The sequence below is a fragment of the Enhydra lutris genome, unplaced genomic scaffold (genome assembly GCF_002288905.1).
Source record: "Enhydra lutris kenyoni isolate GAN:26980312 unplaced genomic scaffold, ASM228890v2 scaffoldscaffold31, whole genome shotgun sequence".
Taxonomy (NCBI): domain Eukaryota; kingdom Metazoa; phylum Chordata; class Mammalia; order Carnivora; family Mustelidae; genus Enhydra; species Enhydra lutris.
In genome coordinates, this window is record NW_019154115.1 from 20,017,013 (window position 1) to 20,033,310 (window position 16,298).

General features: G+C 44.7%; 1 protein-coding gene across 1 annotated transcript in view; it reads left to right on the forward strand.

Annotated features, from left to right (window-relative positions):
• The window catches only part of LOC111153125 (IQ motif containing H), a 184,957-nt gene that overhangs the window by 118,000 nt on the left and 50,659 nt on the right, over positions 1 to 16,298 (forward strand). The window contains exons 15-16 of the mRNA XM_022511922.1: positions 11,896 to 12,016; positions 15,943 to 16,229. Of these exons, the coding sequence (XP_022367630.1) occupies positions 11,896 to 12,016; positions 15,943 to 16,229 (408 nt within the window). The remainder of the gene's footprint in view (positions 1 to 11,895; positions 12,017 to 15,942; positions 16,230 to 16,298) is intronic.

The following is a 16,298-nucleotide window of genomic DNA, read 5'->3' on the forward strand; positions in this document are numbered from 1 at the left end:
GGTGCTTATGTTGAATTTGGCGGGTATATTAGGCAATCCCAAAGAACCATTACCCTGTAAGCACATAATTTTTTAGAAAAGCTAAATGATAATATAATAAGATTAAAAAACTATTTAGCCAAGTAAGTACATAATCACTTTCCCCAAACTTAGTTGTTTTCATTTTTGTGTATTAATTTTCAAGTGTGCTACATTTATTTCTTATAGCTACAATGATACCATACATGCTATTTAAACATCAGATCCTAAACGTTCTCCACGTTTATAGGTAGTGGTCACAATTGATGGCTATATGATATTCCCTCGAATTGATTTACTCTAACATATTAAACCATTCAACTAACTTGAAAATTTATATTCTTTCCCACTTTTGGGAAGTGGGGAGAAAGCATACGGAGAGAGTAAAGATTTGTTTTTTATTTTTTTGTTTCTGTATACATCTCTTTTTACTTCTGCTGAATGATTTCCTTCAGAGAAAGACTCAGGAGTAGAATGCTTAATGGCTTGCTATATGTTGCCCCATTACTTCCTAAGAAGGTAGCACCAGTTTCCAAGGCTGCTAGCAGAGAATGAGCATACTAGTTTTGCCACCACCTTACCAGCACTGGATATGATGAACTGTTTGCACTTTTATTTAGATGTCAAAATGCATCTTCCAATTGCTATTACTTGGTTATTAGCAAAGGATCCTTTTTTCACATCCTTATTTATTATTTTTATCTTTTATATCAAAAACAACCTATTGGTATTAGAAAATCTAGGTTTTCTAGATGAAGAAAAAAAACTAAGGTAATAATTTGCCCTAGTCATTAAACTCCATATGAATGGTTATTTGTTTTTTATATTTTTTTATAGATTAAAATCTTGACTTCGTAGATTATCTTTATGTATTTAGTAACTGCCAGAATGCTGGCCTACACAGGAGATGAAGCATTTTCTTAGATATATGAATATACACGTTACAGTCTTCACATTTCCCTGTATTTCTCAATAATAATAATAACAATGATAATGATAATTAGCATTGTAGGACAGCTGGGGAGTGCCAAGCCTTTCAGCCCTTTAAGGAACTATTTCATTTCATTCAATCTCATAAAAACCCTGACGTTTCTAGTCATTTACCTCCACATCACAATGATAAGTATTGTTATTCTGTTTACAGATGGAGAAACCGATACTTTAGGTAATTAAGTGACTTGCCCAAGTTCACGTAGCTAATAAATGATGGTGCCTAACCCGGATCTCACATCCACTCCCCTGGTCCAGTGTTCTTGCCACATGGGGGTGAGGCCATTTAGAAAAGACCCCTTGTTTGAAAATCCCTGAGCAGTGTTCTCTCCCCCGGGGTCCCTACCATTGTGACCTGCTGCCCTGAGGGACAGGTTTTCTGCGTTCTGCAGAGATGTGGGAAACACAAACATTCCCGTACAACGCAGCATGGCGGAGAGGTAGGAGGGCACACCAGAGAGCAGCAAAGAAGCAGAACCCCTGCTAGGGAGTCCCTAGGATCCAGCTTTTTGCAACCCAACTGTCTCACATACCCATATATGTTCTTGAGTGATGAGAGTGAGCTTTAGGCATCACCCTTTGTTCATGGGGGTGACGAACTTTCAATGCCTTCCTCAACTTAATACAGCAGCGTGATCATTTCAGTAAGCCTGTAAATAAATTCTCACAAAGCTTAGACTAGCCAAACTTCAGGATCAAATGTAGCAACAAAAATATGGTGGGCATTTCAAACCTTGTTTTTTGGATATGCAACTACATACTCTGCTTGGGTTTTTTTTAGTCTCCTGCTCCAGGTTGACATGATAAACTCCCTCTTAAGCTGAACGAGTGTTGGAATAGACTAGCCTGAATAATTGAACATTCAGGATAACCAGGAGGTGGTCTGGCTCCTCAGGGTTCTGTAGCCCAGGCACATCAAGGTCACTAGAGGGGAACCGTGGGCAATCACTTTCTCGCTCTCCAAGTCTCTACCTCTTCATCTGGAAAGAGGGATAATATTAGCACCTGCCTTGTGGTGGTGGGGGGAGGGGGTGGGGATTAAATAAGATTCCTTTGTAAATTGGCTAGCAATGTCCTTAGCACACAATAAGCCTTCAAGAAATGCTACCTGTTATTACCAATATTACCATAAAACATTGAATAAGTATGTACAATTTAATCTCCCTCTGGTGATTCAGAAGGTCCTATAGCCTCTTGTAAGCTTCCAGAATAGTGTTCTATGTATCAATTATCATTCTATAGGGTTGTGGCTGTTGAAGATACGCAATTGTGGTACCCAAGTGTGCCTACCTCCTGATTTACCAGGCAATGCCTTTTAAAGAATAAACCTTGACCGCAGTCTGGTTTCTTATCATTTGAAAGTAGGAGATAATTCCAGTTATTTTCATTTTCTACATGTCAACTAAAGAGGCATTGACCTGACAAAGTGCAGCTTGCTCTGACCACAAGCTTGAGACCCAGTTGCTTCATTTTCTGGTTCCAGTTGGTGTCTTTTCTAATTAGTGTAGCAGCACGTCACCACCATCATTGGAAAGCTTTAATCATTTACATATTTTTCCTTATCTCTGAGAATGACTTAGAATGTTTTCTTCCAGTTCAATGGTTATTTTCACAAAGCTGCCAGGGATGGGTTTGAGGTACTTCTCTGGGGCCTGAGGAAGATGACAGGAGAAGGGAAATTGCCTCCCCAAGTAAATGAAAGCCGGGTCCCCCTTCCAAGGACCTATAATAACCAGCTATACAAGCTGTTGGTTTGTGTGTCCTATTGATTTAATATGCTTCTAATCAGTACATAAAGCTATGGGCCTGCAGTGTTAATTTTTCATATGCTTACAAAGTACCCTTTGATTTTCTGTCACACGTTAATTACAGCGTTTTGCCATTAAATAGGAAGCTTTGTGTAAACTAATTACTAGGTAATCATTGTCTACTGCAAGCGTGCTGTTTGTACCTTTTATTTTATTCTAAAAATGCACAGATCTCACAGTCTGGAAACACTCTACCTTCCAGCCATTAGCTCTCACTAATTCATAGCATTATTGTGGTGAGAGTGTAGGAGTTGTAATTGTTGTGGTATCAGAGCTGTTAATTACCGGAGTAAACAGTTGAAATGGTGCCAAGGTCTATTGTACAAGGCAGAGAAAAGGAGGTTTAAATGCTACTCCCACCATCTGGGGACTGGGGGAGAGGCAAATGCTTGAGAACAGCAGTGAGGCACTATGGCCACCTCAGCTCCAGGGTTGGCGGCCATATGGATCCGGAATATTTTGAATCAATTGAATTTAACTGCCAGTTTTTCGCAATAACAGCGTGGAAGGAAGGAATAAAGCAAAAGATGAGAGAAACGAGAATTGGTTAGTGTTTTCACATCCAGGAAATCCCCCTTGGAGTTCTTTTGGAAATATCTGCTTTGCTGAAAACCAGAGCAGGCATGGGTATTTGGAACAGATTCAGAATGAGTTTTACTCTCTGCCTACGACTGCGCCATTTGCTTCTGGTCGTCTGTCCTCCGGGTCCCCCGGGTGAGAGAGGGATGCCCTTGAGAAGGCTCGGACTTTCCTATCATTGCACCAGGGCCAACAAAAAAACCCTCTCTTTTGGAGTTCACTGATTTATTGCCCTGGTGTTTTCACCAGCATGGTCTGTAGAAAGAACACAGTAATAAATACATAAGGTTACCGTATCTGCCTCAAGTATACCCATCCGTACGCGTGGAAATGCCAGAGAAGGTACAGCTCTTTACTGTAAAGTAAATCGCTTTCCCGTTCCTTTTGTATAAAATTAAAATAAACATCCTCCTGATGGTGTCTCATTTCATTCCACAAATTCCAACCCCTCCTCTACCACTTGAATGAAAAATCAGAGTCCAAAGGGCACATGTGTTTTCTTTTGTATTCAATTTCCAGTTAAAGAGATTTTTTTTTAGCACGCGTAGTTTTCTCAACCAACCCTATTTCTATGACTGGTAAGAAAGAGACGTATTACCAGTAATAATAATTATAGCCACTTCCACTGGCGGTTTATTTGGAAACTGCACGGTTTCTGCTCTACAAGACGGCGACATCTTTAAAACACTCTTGTATTTACTTGATGTCACTCCTATTTCATACAATTCCCTTTAAACGCATTTTCCCACATTAAAAATATTTTTTGAAAATCTGCCACTTGCAGCTGTAACTACTTCTTAATATCATTCCCAAACCGTGAACATATTCTTCTTTTTTTAAACCACCCCGGATTATTTATTTTTAATTGTTCCTTTAGCAGATGTTGGAGTAATTTCAGGGCACAGTGTAAACAGCTCCGTTAAAGAGAGAGATCAGAGCCTGCCACGTGCACCGGGAACCGAGGGCAGGGTTTGTCGGGCTTTTAGGACCGCAGTGTGGCCCCTGGGGGCTGGGGGGAGAGGGGGGAGGGCGGCAGACAAATTTCCTGCTTGTGTGTGTGCGTGTGCAAAGTTCAACTAAGAATTTCAAGAAACGCTTAATCTTGATCTATAGCAACCCCCAACATGCAGCACGGAAAGAGAAACAGCAGTTTAAGTGCTGGAAAGTTAAAAGGGAAGGAACCTCTCCAGCGTTTCTGGTAAGGGTGAAGCAGTTGTGCAGAGCTTTGGAATGGAAGGGCAACATATGTGCCTCAGTTGGACAAAACGCTTCTCCAGTCAAATCAACTGCTAGGCCTGCATGCTGGTACAAGGTGGAGGCCTACATAATGAGGGACAGACTCCTCGAGAAGCAGCGAGTGGATAATGCTACGTAAGTATGGAATTATATACCGCATTTTCACCATTCTGTTTAATGAGAGCCGCCACTGCAGCGAATCACTTGCCACACAGCCGAAATGGGCCATTAGCTATCAAGGGAAAATTGTCTTTGCCGCTTTCAGCAGATGGAGCAAATATTTTACAAAGCAATTTTACATACCAAAAACATTTGTGTGCCTTGGTAATGTTGGCTGTTTTACATTATGTTACCTTCTACAGCAGCATAATTTTCCATCTCATCGAAGGCAAAGTTGGCATTTTTGATTTTTAAATTCTCAATTAACAATTAAACATGGAGTATTAAAGCAGTCCTTAAACTTTAAGTAGGTGTGGGAAGTAGTTTATGACTTGCTGAAGACATTTTCATTTTTCCTTCATCTTCTCAGCATATTTTTGCACTCTAAAGAGGGACTGTTCCTAATGATCTTAATGGAGAGAAATGAGTGAAAACTTCACTACTGATTGCAGAATGAGAGTAACCAAAGCGCAGACGATCAGAACATTGGCCGGCTGAAAGCGTCCAGCACGGATTGTGGGCACACGGTTTGGACCACCCATTTGTATCTGCTTAAAATGTTTAAATTTCAAGCAACAGAAAATCCAACTCAAAATGGCTTGACTATGTATCTCAGCTAACTGAAAATTCAAGGACCAGTCTGACTTTGGACAAGGCTTAATCCAGTGGCTCAGTACCACGAAGGACCTGGTGCCTCCATCGCTCCTCCTCATTGCCCACAATGTCTGCCCCGCCCTCAGGCTGGCAGTCCGCAGGGTTGCAAGATGGCTGCCAGCAGCTCCTGGAGCTTGTCCTTGATCGAGACAATAGGAAGAAAGAACATTGCAGTTGAGGGTGAGCCAACCTCCATCAACTCGTACAGCTAAGAATGAGGTGGGGGCAGTTCCTCAAAGGGAGTTTGGGACATTGTTACCCTGACCAAGGGGATGAAGATCCTGGGCAGCCAACAACAGATGTCCCCTCCACCGCTTTTTCATTAATTTGATAGCATAGCCTTAGCATCATGTGGTTGATCTAATCTGACCCAGACTGACCATTCATGCCCGCTGGTAACAGTTACAGAAGCAGATCCCATGGCACTGTGGCATCCTGGTAGCAACTGGATTTGAATCCCAGTTTGCTACTTCATGGCTGTGTGACATGAAATGAGAATGATAATATCTACTGCGAGAGTAGCTTTGAGTTAATAAATATAAAAAAATCTCTGGCGCAGGCCTGCCACGTGTAAGCTTTCAGTGAGAGCTATTATTTCACCTAAAAAATGGCTACAGTGGTAAATGCATCCTGTGCACAGCAAAGCAACCGTTCTCAATTTGCCCTCAAATTTGGAATCCCTCCCTTCTCTCCATCTTTGCACCACCAGCCACCTTTCATGGTGCCCACATTTTACCCTCTGAAGCAGGGCTGGTGAAGAAGGCTCATCTGGCAGTCAGAGGCAGCCAGAGAGCTCCCACAGTCTCACCGCATGAGTGCGGGAGTCTCATCCCTTCTTCTGGGACATGAGGCATCTGACTTAGACGATCCATACAGCCCATTTCAACACTGACAGGCTTGCTTAGTTTTTTAAATCATTGTCCTGCCCTTCTAACCTCAGGCCACCTTCCATTCCTCTGTTTAGGGATAGAAGAAATCTTTATAAAACAGAACAATCCAGCTAGGTCCCTTGGTTTCTCTTTTGAGCACCACCAATGTGTGATGTGAGAGATTGGAGGTGATTAGCCAAGAAGTTATTTTCCTTAATGTATCACCACAGATCTAGCAAAGAAGCTTCTAAAGTAAAGTGAGTTTGGGTGGGATTGATATTTAGAGCATTCTAATTTGTATTCCTTCTTTCTCCTCTTCCATCCTCTCCAACACACACACACACACACACACACACACACACACACACACACGTACTGAATTTACCTGGGAAAGTTAACTCTCTGGAGTTTGAAGTAGCTTTAGTCATTGAGGGCGGTATTAAATTGGATATGCTAGCAGCTTCCCCTGAGAGATCATGAATTTACTTCAGACAGATATCTCTCCCTTCAAATTTACACTTTCTTGATAGAAAAAGAGAGTGGGCTGAGAGGCAAGGTCCATGCTTGATAGACTAGACTCTCTAGGATACCGTGGTGGGTCAGAGGGAGGCCCTATGTGCTATGCTCTACAGGCATCTTGGAACCTTCCAAGGTCATGACTATTGTCAGTGCTCCCTGGGGGTACTTGTGCGTACTGGAGAAAGGGGACAAGCCTACAATGGCAAAGATGGGGCCAAAGTTCCTCCTGGATGGGATTTGCTCTCAAGCTCTCAGCTCCACAAAGGCCAGCAACTAATGTGTGTTGGCCTAATCAGTGCAATGGTGATGGAAGAAAAATCTGTAATTCTGATTTTTTTTTTCTCAAAAAGTAAAGTGAATTTTTCTAATATCATTTATCATCCACAAGGTACATAGTTTCCTTCCCACACCTGCAGAGTTGTTAGCTCTAAATTATCTACTCCGCGCCAGTGATGGGACCTCTGAAACACTGACTGGGTAGTCTACCACCTTGATGTGACTCCCTGAAGTGAAACCTTCTAACTACTCACTTCACAAGCTTATAGGATAAAGGTCCCCATTGCTGGCTTGTAACAGACATTTTATGAATATGTATAAATACACACACACATACACACACACACACACACACACACACACCTATATAGGCACACTTCGGGAGGGTGAAAAGGGGGTAAAGAAAGCAAGCTAGCACTCCTTCCTACAAACCTCCCATTTTTTTCTGTCTTTAGTGCTGTGTTAATACTCACCCAGGAGCAGAATCTGACAATGCAAAAAGCATCTTCATTCTAGAGTTTCCGCCTCCCATTTGCAAAGCAGGGAACGCGATACTGCGCAGACCTACATCAGAGTCTTACTGTAGGGACCAAACGAGCTCATGGATGTGAGCCTACCTCGACAAAGGAAAGCATTCTACGTATACAGCTTTGACCATTCCCTTGAACCCAGAGGTCTGTCTGCTGTGGTCAGGTGCATGGGAGCACGCCGGCACCTGGGTGTCCTTGAGTCATTTTGAAGGAATAAGCCTGAAATCGGTACAGATCTCCCCTTACAACATCTGCTCTTGAAGATGTGGTAACTGTGTTCGAACTACGCAAGATGATCATCACTAGGGAACAGAAACTACCCCTCCGCCCTGAGAACTGGCATCTGACATCAGAGAGACCTCGTTGCTCCCAAGAAAAGGGTGCTCTCACGTTGTCTCGCCACAGTGTTGCTGGAGTCCTCTGCACCTGGCTCTGAGCTCTGGCCTCACCCACCCGTGCACAGGCAGCTTCCAAGCTGAAGGGTTGTTTGTAGGGGTGGTGGAGATAAAACAGCTCTTACATGGAATGTCAGTTTGCTGCCTTTTCTTGAATATATGAGCTGCAGGTCCTGCTGGGCTTGTACCATTTGGCTCAGTGCGGTAGGGGTGGGGCGACAATTCTCTTTTCGTTGGTGCTAAGGCCATTCTTAGCATACTCCTCCTATGTCCCATCAGATGCCTTCAAAGAAATTCACTGAAGAGCTAATACCTTCCCCCTATTCCAAGCCATATCTTTTTCTTAGAGAGTTAATCATGGCCCCAAGCTGCCTCCATGTGCCCCAGCATCCCCTAGCGAACACCACCCCACCAGTGCCTTCAGCTGTGTACTTCTCATGACGGGACGCAGTTCCTCCTCCTGATTCCTGCAGCAGAGTTTCCTCTAGGAAATTACCCCCTTGCTGTGGCTTTGTGCACAGCGTCAATGCTGCGGGTTGGGCAGAACGGCTGGCTGTGTGAGCAGAGTGGCCACTTGGCACGGCGTTCAGATGCCTCACACAAGCCTCAGCCCTACGAGTTAATTATTGGCCCTCACATAGCGTGTTGCATCTGAGGTGACACTTCATAAATGTCACTTCGTTTATCTTCCCAATGCCCCTCAGAGGCAGGGAATCCCATAACATCCACCCAGGAAGCATGGGTGGTTCTTAAGTGGTCATCCCCCAGGTGGTTCCTGGGCAGCAAGGAGGGAGGCCTGTTGAGCGGTTTCACATTTTCCCTTACTCTGGAACTTCAGCTGCTCAGGGCTGTGTCCGTGTTTAACTACTGCCATGATTCATTCCACAGTTAGTATTCCCTGTGCAGAGCATTGGGGCAAATGACCTCAAAGCCACTGACCACACCCTGAGGGAGGCCCCCCTCCCCCCCCCCTCAGCTGGAGAGCACAGAGAAAGTATACCCTGCTGGTGACAGAGAAGGCTTCCTGGGGGAGGTGTGACTGGGACTAACTCAGGATGAGGAGGAGGCAGCCAGGGGAGGAAAGGAAGGAAGGCAGGCTGAGGAAAGAGACCGAACAGGAGAGTTTGGGGCAAGCCTGGGAGCTGGAGAGGAGAGAGGTGAGGCTACATTAGGAATCGCGGGCCGAGTCACAGTGGCCCCTCTTTTCATGTGTTATCTGGGGAGTCTCACTTGATCCTCAAGTTGATGGAGATCTAGTTTCAAGATTTAGGTAGCAAGGTTCCCACCTATTCCTTCACTGACTGCCCTCCATCTCCACTCCCTAAAACACAAAGACACTCTTTTCCCCTAGTTCAGCTACTTAAAAGGAAGGCCTGACATTTGGTCATTTTTCCTCCCATTGCTTTTATTGTAGTAAATACATATAACATAAAATTTACCATCTTTAACATTTTTTTAAAAGATTTTATTTATTTATTTGACAGACAGAGATCACAAGTAGGCCGAGAGGCAGGCAGAGAGAGAGGAAGGGAAGCAGGCTCCCCGCTGAGCAGAGAGCCCGATGCGGGGCTCGATCCCAGGACCCTGGGATCATGACCTGAGCTGAAGGGAGAGGCTTTAACCCACTGAGCCACCCAGGTGCCCCCATCTTTAACATTTTTAAGTGTACAGGCCTGTGGTCATAAATATGTTTGTAACCCTGGGCGGCCATTACTACCATCCATCTCCCTAGCTCTTCTCATCTTGTGAAACTCGATCTCTACACCCATGCAGCACCAACTCCCCATTCCCCCTGCCCCCAGTCCCAGACAGACCACTATACTGTCTGTCTCTGTGATTTTGATACTCTGCATACCTGTAATTTATTGATACGTGCATGAGTAAATGAATAACTGAGTTCTTTCCCTTTGGACTGTCTTGATATGAATAGCCACACAGGAGACAATGGTGCAGATGTCAACACTTTTTAGAAGCAGGGCCGGGAAGACCCTTTAATCACGGGTGAACAGAAAAGAAGCCTCCATGGTCATGGGGAAGGGCCTGGCCTGCGAGGCTTCTTTGGGCTTTCCCAGAGCAGGGTGGGAATCGACAGCCATGCCGGGCGTCTGAGCTTTGGGGCACCTCATAAATCACAGACAATTGGTCTTCTTCGATAGACTAGAATGCTTTTAACTGAAACAAGTGCCAAATGAAAAGAAAGTTGGGTTTGGGGGACAGTGTTCCAAGAAGGAGTAACGAGGGGGTCCAATCGTTGGAACTCTGCACTGTGTATGGCTGTTTATGATTGAGATGCAGGACTCTGAAGGCCTGAGGTAATGTCCAGTGAAAAGCAGAGGAAATGTGTACACGGGGCAGAATATGCAAGGCAAAATGTCCCCTGCTTTGACAGCAATTTCCCTGCCTCCACTTCCAAGGCAGAGGCTCGTGGTCTGAGCCTGCTTCCCCAGCCCTTCGGAACAGACCTCCAGCCCCTGCACAGTGACTCACCCTGAACCTGCTGGCCGGACACTCTCCCCTTCTCATCGGCATTTTTGTTCTGTATGTCAAGCACTTACTAAACTAACTAATGAGACTCTCCCACCAGGATTTTCTTGATATTTCAGAAATTATTCAGATGATTTGGACCTGCTTAGAGTATATTCTCAGATATCTGTCTTCTATTTTAGATTTTCAGAGAGCACTGGACCCAGAATGAAACAGATATCCCGGGGAGCTGGGGGTGGGGAGCGGCTGGGGGTGGAGGGGCAGGACAACCACTTTTTTAATGTCAGGGAAGTTGGAAATAAATGAGTATACAGATTATTTCTAAGATTCCTTTCAACCCCACTCACCGAAGCAGTGGATTCTTTTCCAATTCTTCCAAATTACTGAGCACTCACACATAGATCCAGAAGGTCCCCAGCTACCAAAAGCAAGCCTGAGTTTTACTTGTCAGCGTCCCATATTTTGAAGATTAATATCGCCCATCAAATGGTTTTACATCTAGTGCCCCCTGCCCTACTTCTGCCAGAAATAAAACCTAAAGAGACGGCTTTTATTTGAAAATTTTTAGAGATTCTACTAAGACTACCCAGAAAAAAAAAAATTGACTGTGGCAACCTGAAGCTTTTTATATCAGAAAGTCAGGCATCTTATTCTTTAGGGAATTTCCAGCTGTTTTCATTTTGACACGGGGCTCTGTGGTTTGGGTTATTTGATGATGGTAGGGGGCTTGTCTCAGGTCTAGTCAGATGAGGCTGTGACCTAGCGGGGAATGCCAGCCCTTCTTCCCACCTCACTCTTCCAACCTGCTCCCATCTATAACCCCACCTTTATAGGATCAGCCTGAAGTTTAAGGCTTTGATCCCATGGCTGTAGGATGTGGAGGCCCCCAACAAGGGGGAAAGGACACAGTGCCAAAGAAAGACCTTTTCAACTCTGTAATTTCTCCCAGGGTCAGCCCGGTTAGGGTCATAGAATAAAAAATGTTCGGGTCTGAAGGATCTTAGGGACAAGGTAACGAACCCCCATCTTACAATAAAGGGAAACTAAGGCCCAGAGCGAAGAGGCCCACTGTCCAAGGACGCTCAGCTGGTCAGCTGCTGCGGGTCTGCAGCCGGGTTTCCTGACGTCCAGACGGAAGGCTGCCCTTCGGAGACAAGAGGCATGACTAGCAGCAAAATATAGGGGCCAAATCACTTTGAAATATGAAAACTGAAATGCCCGGAAAATTAGAGCAAAATTTCAAAATGGCTTTCTGACTCTGGGTAAACAGTAACCACATTTTTTTTGCCTGTTGGAGGCCTGGTTTTTAATCACTCCACAAGCAGTTTTCATTTCTGTAGTAAAATTGCTTGTGGTTCTATTTAATTTGTTTCTGCAGGAGCCAGCTTTGGTGAAGATCTCCGAGGAGCTGGCGGGCATTTTAGCACAGCACGCACAGCCAGTCAATGAGAAACGGTTCCCGACGTGGAGGAAATTCCTCCAAACATTTCTCTGTCAAGGTAAATAAGACTGTAAAGTTTCTACTGAGGATTGGTCCACACAACCTTGAATCCCTAGTTTTGGGTCAACCTCACACCGATTTAAATCCCTTGCCTCTCTTGTGTTGGTTTTACATCAGTGCTCCTACAAGCAGACTTCCTTCTCTCTTTTGAAGTTTGTCTGGAAATTTAACTTGCGCCCAGTCTCTGACATGAACGGGAGCTGTGCGCAGCAGGCGTGGCGCGCGGGCACAACTCGGGATCCTACCCTGCGTTTGCACCTTGGACTTCCCCTGACAGGTGGGCTTTGAAGTCGGATGACCGGGTTATGGAGCTCATCCCTGACCTCGAACAAGGTTCTAAAACTCTCAGAGGCCCGTTTCCTCCCTTACCGACCTCACGGGGTTGCTGGGGGAAATCCAACACAATACGGATATGAACATTTCTGCCACACAGCCTCAGCGTGTGTCCTTAATACGTGTTAGTCTCCCCTTCCCTTTTGTGAGACAGTGGAAATGGTCTCTCCTCCAGTTCTGAAAGCACGACTTCTAAGTAAGGATCCTCCACCGTCCTTCCATCCTCCTAACTTACCCTTTGATCTAAGGACACGAAGGGGGTGTGTGGATGAGGGGCTGAATGGAGCGAGTGATGCTTGTCCCCAGTTGCAGAGGTCCCTGTGGGGACCACATGCCCACGCAAGGCCCCTCCCTCTTAGGAAGTTACAGCCTAAGGCAGGTAGTCTTACTTGCTTACCCTCGTGAGGGACAGGAGGAGATAGTATAACAGGCCACAGACGGTATCTTTACACGCTATTCACTGCTGTCAGGTGATCATAAAGGTGATTATATTAACATTAATATGTGATAATATCCTAACATGACGTCAGATAAGGGCGGCAACGACTGCACAACGCTGATCACAGCACAGTGGAGACCACATGGTGAGCACTGGGAGTGTTTATCATGTGCTGGACACTATCTTATTATTTGATCCCCCCAACAATCCTATCAGGTGGGTACCATGGTCATTCTTGTTTTACAGAAGGGGAAACGGAGGTACAAAAGATTAAGTAATTCGCCCCAAATCACCCCGTGAATGCATAGCAGAGCCGATAAGAGGCTACCTCTGTGTTGTTCTGGGAGTCCTGATGGGACCCAGCGGGTATATTTATCAAGGAACACATCCCTAGCTCAGTGTATGAGAGAGCACCGGAAAGGACAGGTGCGTGGCTTGTTGGAAGGCACGGGGTGGGCAGTGTGGAGTGGGAGGGAGTAGCGAACACCCTGTTATTGCATTAGTCAAGCTAGGGGTTGGATGGTCAGAGATCTAACAAGCATGATGTAAGGGGCTTTTTCGCTGATGCGGGGAGAAGGGGAGATAACTCATGATCTCCGGTGTGCTCTCATATCCAAACTTCTGTGATTCTACAAATTTCCACATGCACCCACTGACAGAAAAGTAAAACTAACAGAGTCACCCCCATATGCATAAATGGGAGAAAATAAGGTACCTACAACAAAACCGGTCAAGAATAAGGGATTCTTTTTGTTAGAACAGGGAGACCCTGAAGATCTCCAGGTGCATCCAGGATAGGACTTAGGAGTTTCCAAATCATCCAAGGTCAGCCTGCAAACCATCCTCTAATCTAGTTCTTGTCATGGGAGCTTTGTAGCTTAGAAAGGGTTTCCCAGCTACTGTCTCACCTGAGCTGTATAAGCTTGGGCTGAGCCTCGACCTCCTGTTCATCTCTACCCCTTCTTCCTTTCTTTCAGCCATTGTAAGCACAGTAACTATTTATGAGAAGCAGAACAAGCTTTATGAAGCCAACTTTATAGTTGGAGAGATGGGCTCAAAGCTCGGAAGTCACTGGGCAAAACCATACAACAAATATATGGTGAATAGTAATACAGTTAGACCCTACAATTTTAATACGTCTCAAAAACCCAGTTCTAGGAAGTCATGTGTTTCCAAACCTCTGCCTGGCTCTGAGCCCAGTGCATACGGCAGGCCCTGCATAAATGCTCACTGGCCAAGCCGGGCTATCACGCCCCCCCCCCACACACACACATACCTGCAGTTTCCTGACTCCCGTGCCACATCTCTCACCACCTTCCACTCTTGCCTGTTTCATTTCCCTTCTGCTCTCTTGGGTGTGCTTATGGCCACAAAACGTGCTATACATTCAGTTTCTACCTTGTCACAGGACTATCATCAAAGGCAATATACTTTTTAAAAAGAGGAATTAATTGCTTTGAAAGGAAAAAAAGTTAACAGTGAAAAAGCCATGATCATAATGCTGAGAAGACCATACGAATCAGCTACCTTCAAGTAAAACAAAACAAACTCAAGTAATCCTGGATGTAGAAAGGATAATATGGTTCCATGGAGGCACCAGCTTTCAAAATATAGGTGGTGGGTTAAAGCCACGCAGTTAATTCACTCAACAGAGATGCAATTGGTATTTGTGTTTGTTTTTTGCAGATTTTGTTTTGTTGCACTTACCTTGCTAATTCCCCAACAACCTGTGTTTAGGTGCAGCACATACTAGTGGGCCCCATTTAAAAAGGAAAGCACATCTCATACTAACTAGATGTATGAGTTTTCCTTCTGAAACTCAGCTTTTCTTAGGGCCAGCTCCCAACAAACATAGACACTTAAGGAAAGTGCCTTTTGTGTAAAGTAACAGATGGCTGCATCTGGGAATTGCTAAAGTCTCAGGATCTAACCGTATATGCTGTTTGAAGCCCCGGGGGCAGAGGTCACCTCCTAACAAATTTGTGAAATATGCACCAAGTTTGTCTTAATGCTCTCGGGCTCCAGAGGCCACCCTGTCTAGGGAATGTTTCCTTATTTTTACTTTTAAGTTATGCTATCTTATTCTTTATAAGTAATACTAAAATTTTTCTTCTATACAAGGTATATAGACAGTAAGATTTTTGTGGGGCCTACAACTAAATATCAGGGCCCTGTATGTTCTGTGGACATGACTAAGCTGACTCGCAAAATTAGCCTGGTCTCATATCGTTGCTGTGGCTGAGCATCAGCTTGGCCTCTGTGATTTCTGTTTTTCAGAGCAAAAGGGAAAGTATGAATAATTGTAAAGCTTTCATTATCAGTAGGGACCCTTCTTCAAGAATGGCAGCATCTCCTGCACTCCACATTTAAAAAAAAAAAAAAAAAGCCTGACAATTGGAGTGGCATAGGAGTGCTCTGACATAAGTGTCAGTGTTCTCCCATTCCGGATAAAAGTCCTAACCTATTGAAACTTCAAAAAACAGTGAAATTCGGAGCCTGGGTGGCTCAGTCGTTAAGTGGCTGCCTTTGGCTCAGGTCATGTCCTGGGATGGAGCCCTACCTTGCTCTCCCTGCTCGGCGGGAAGTCTGCTTCTCTCTCTCTTGCTCCCCCTGCTTGGGTTCCCTCAGTCTCTGTGTCTCTCTCTGTCAGATAAATAAATAAAATCCTTAAAAATAAAAAAAAAGTTTTTAAAAAAGCAGTGAAGTTGAACAGAAAGAGCACTTGTCATCAAGCTATAAACGTGGACAATGGGCAGTTCATTCCCCCTGAGGGATTTGCCTATGGTCCTTGGGTCCACTCTGTATGTTATGAATAGGCACAGCCTTGATGATCTTATGGTGTCTTTATGGTGAATGAAACCTGACATTCATTGAGTCCTAGTATATGCCAAGTACTGGAATAAATACTATATAGAGAGTATCTCTAAGATTCACAACAATCTGGTGAGGTAGGTTTTATTATCCCCATTTTATAGATGACGAAAAAGGAAGTTCAGAGAATTGAAACTATTTGCCCAAAGTCTCACAAGACATGGCAGATGCAGGATCTGAGCCCAAGTCCATCTGCCAAAGCCCGAGATTTTTCCTACTGTGCTACGTGGACACAATCACATGGGCCCACCTTTTCACCTACTCCATGCTTTTCCCACCAGGAGGCACGATGGAAGCGTACCCACCCGCAGAAAGTGTCACCAACCTGACGGTGGACATGCTGATTGAGCCCAATGGAGAAATCAGAGTGCTGTCCACAGGGGACCAGCTCCATGCAGAAGGCCCCTTCATCTCTACTGGTACCACCATGCCTCAGACCTCAGTGGATCCCCAACTCCTCTGCTCTTTGTGCCTCAAGATTGGAAATACTTGTAAAATGAAAAATGTGGTTGGTTACTTTTCTATAGACCTGGTGACATTTATTGATCCAACCACCCTGGAACAACAGGTAAGTTGATGCCTCGTGAAATACTAAAATATGTAGACTCCATACCGTCTGCACCTAATCTACTGGGAG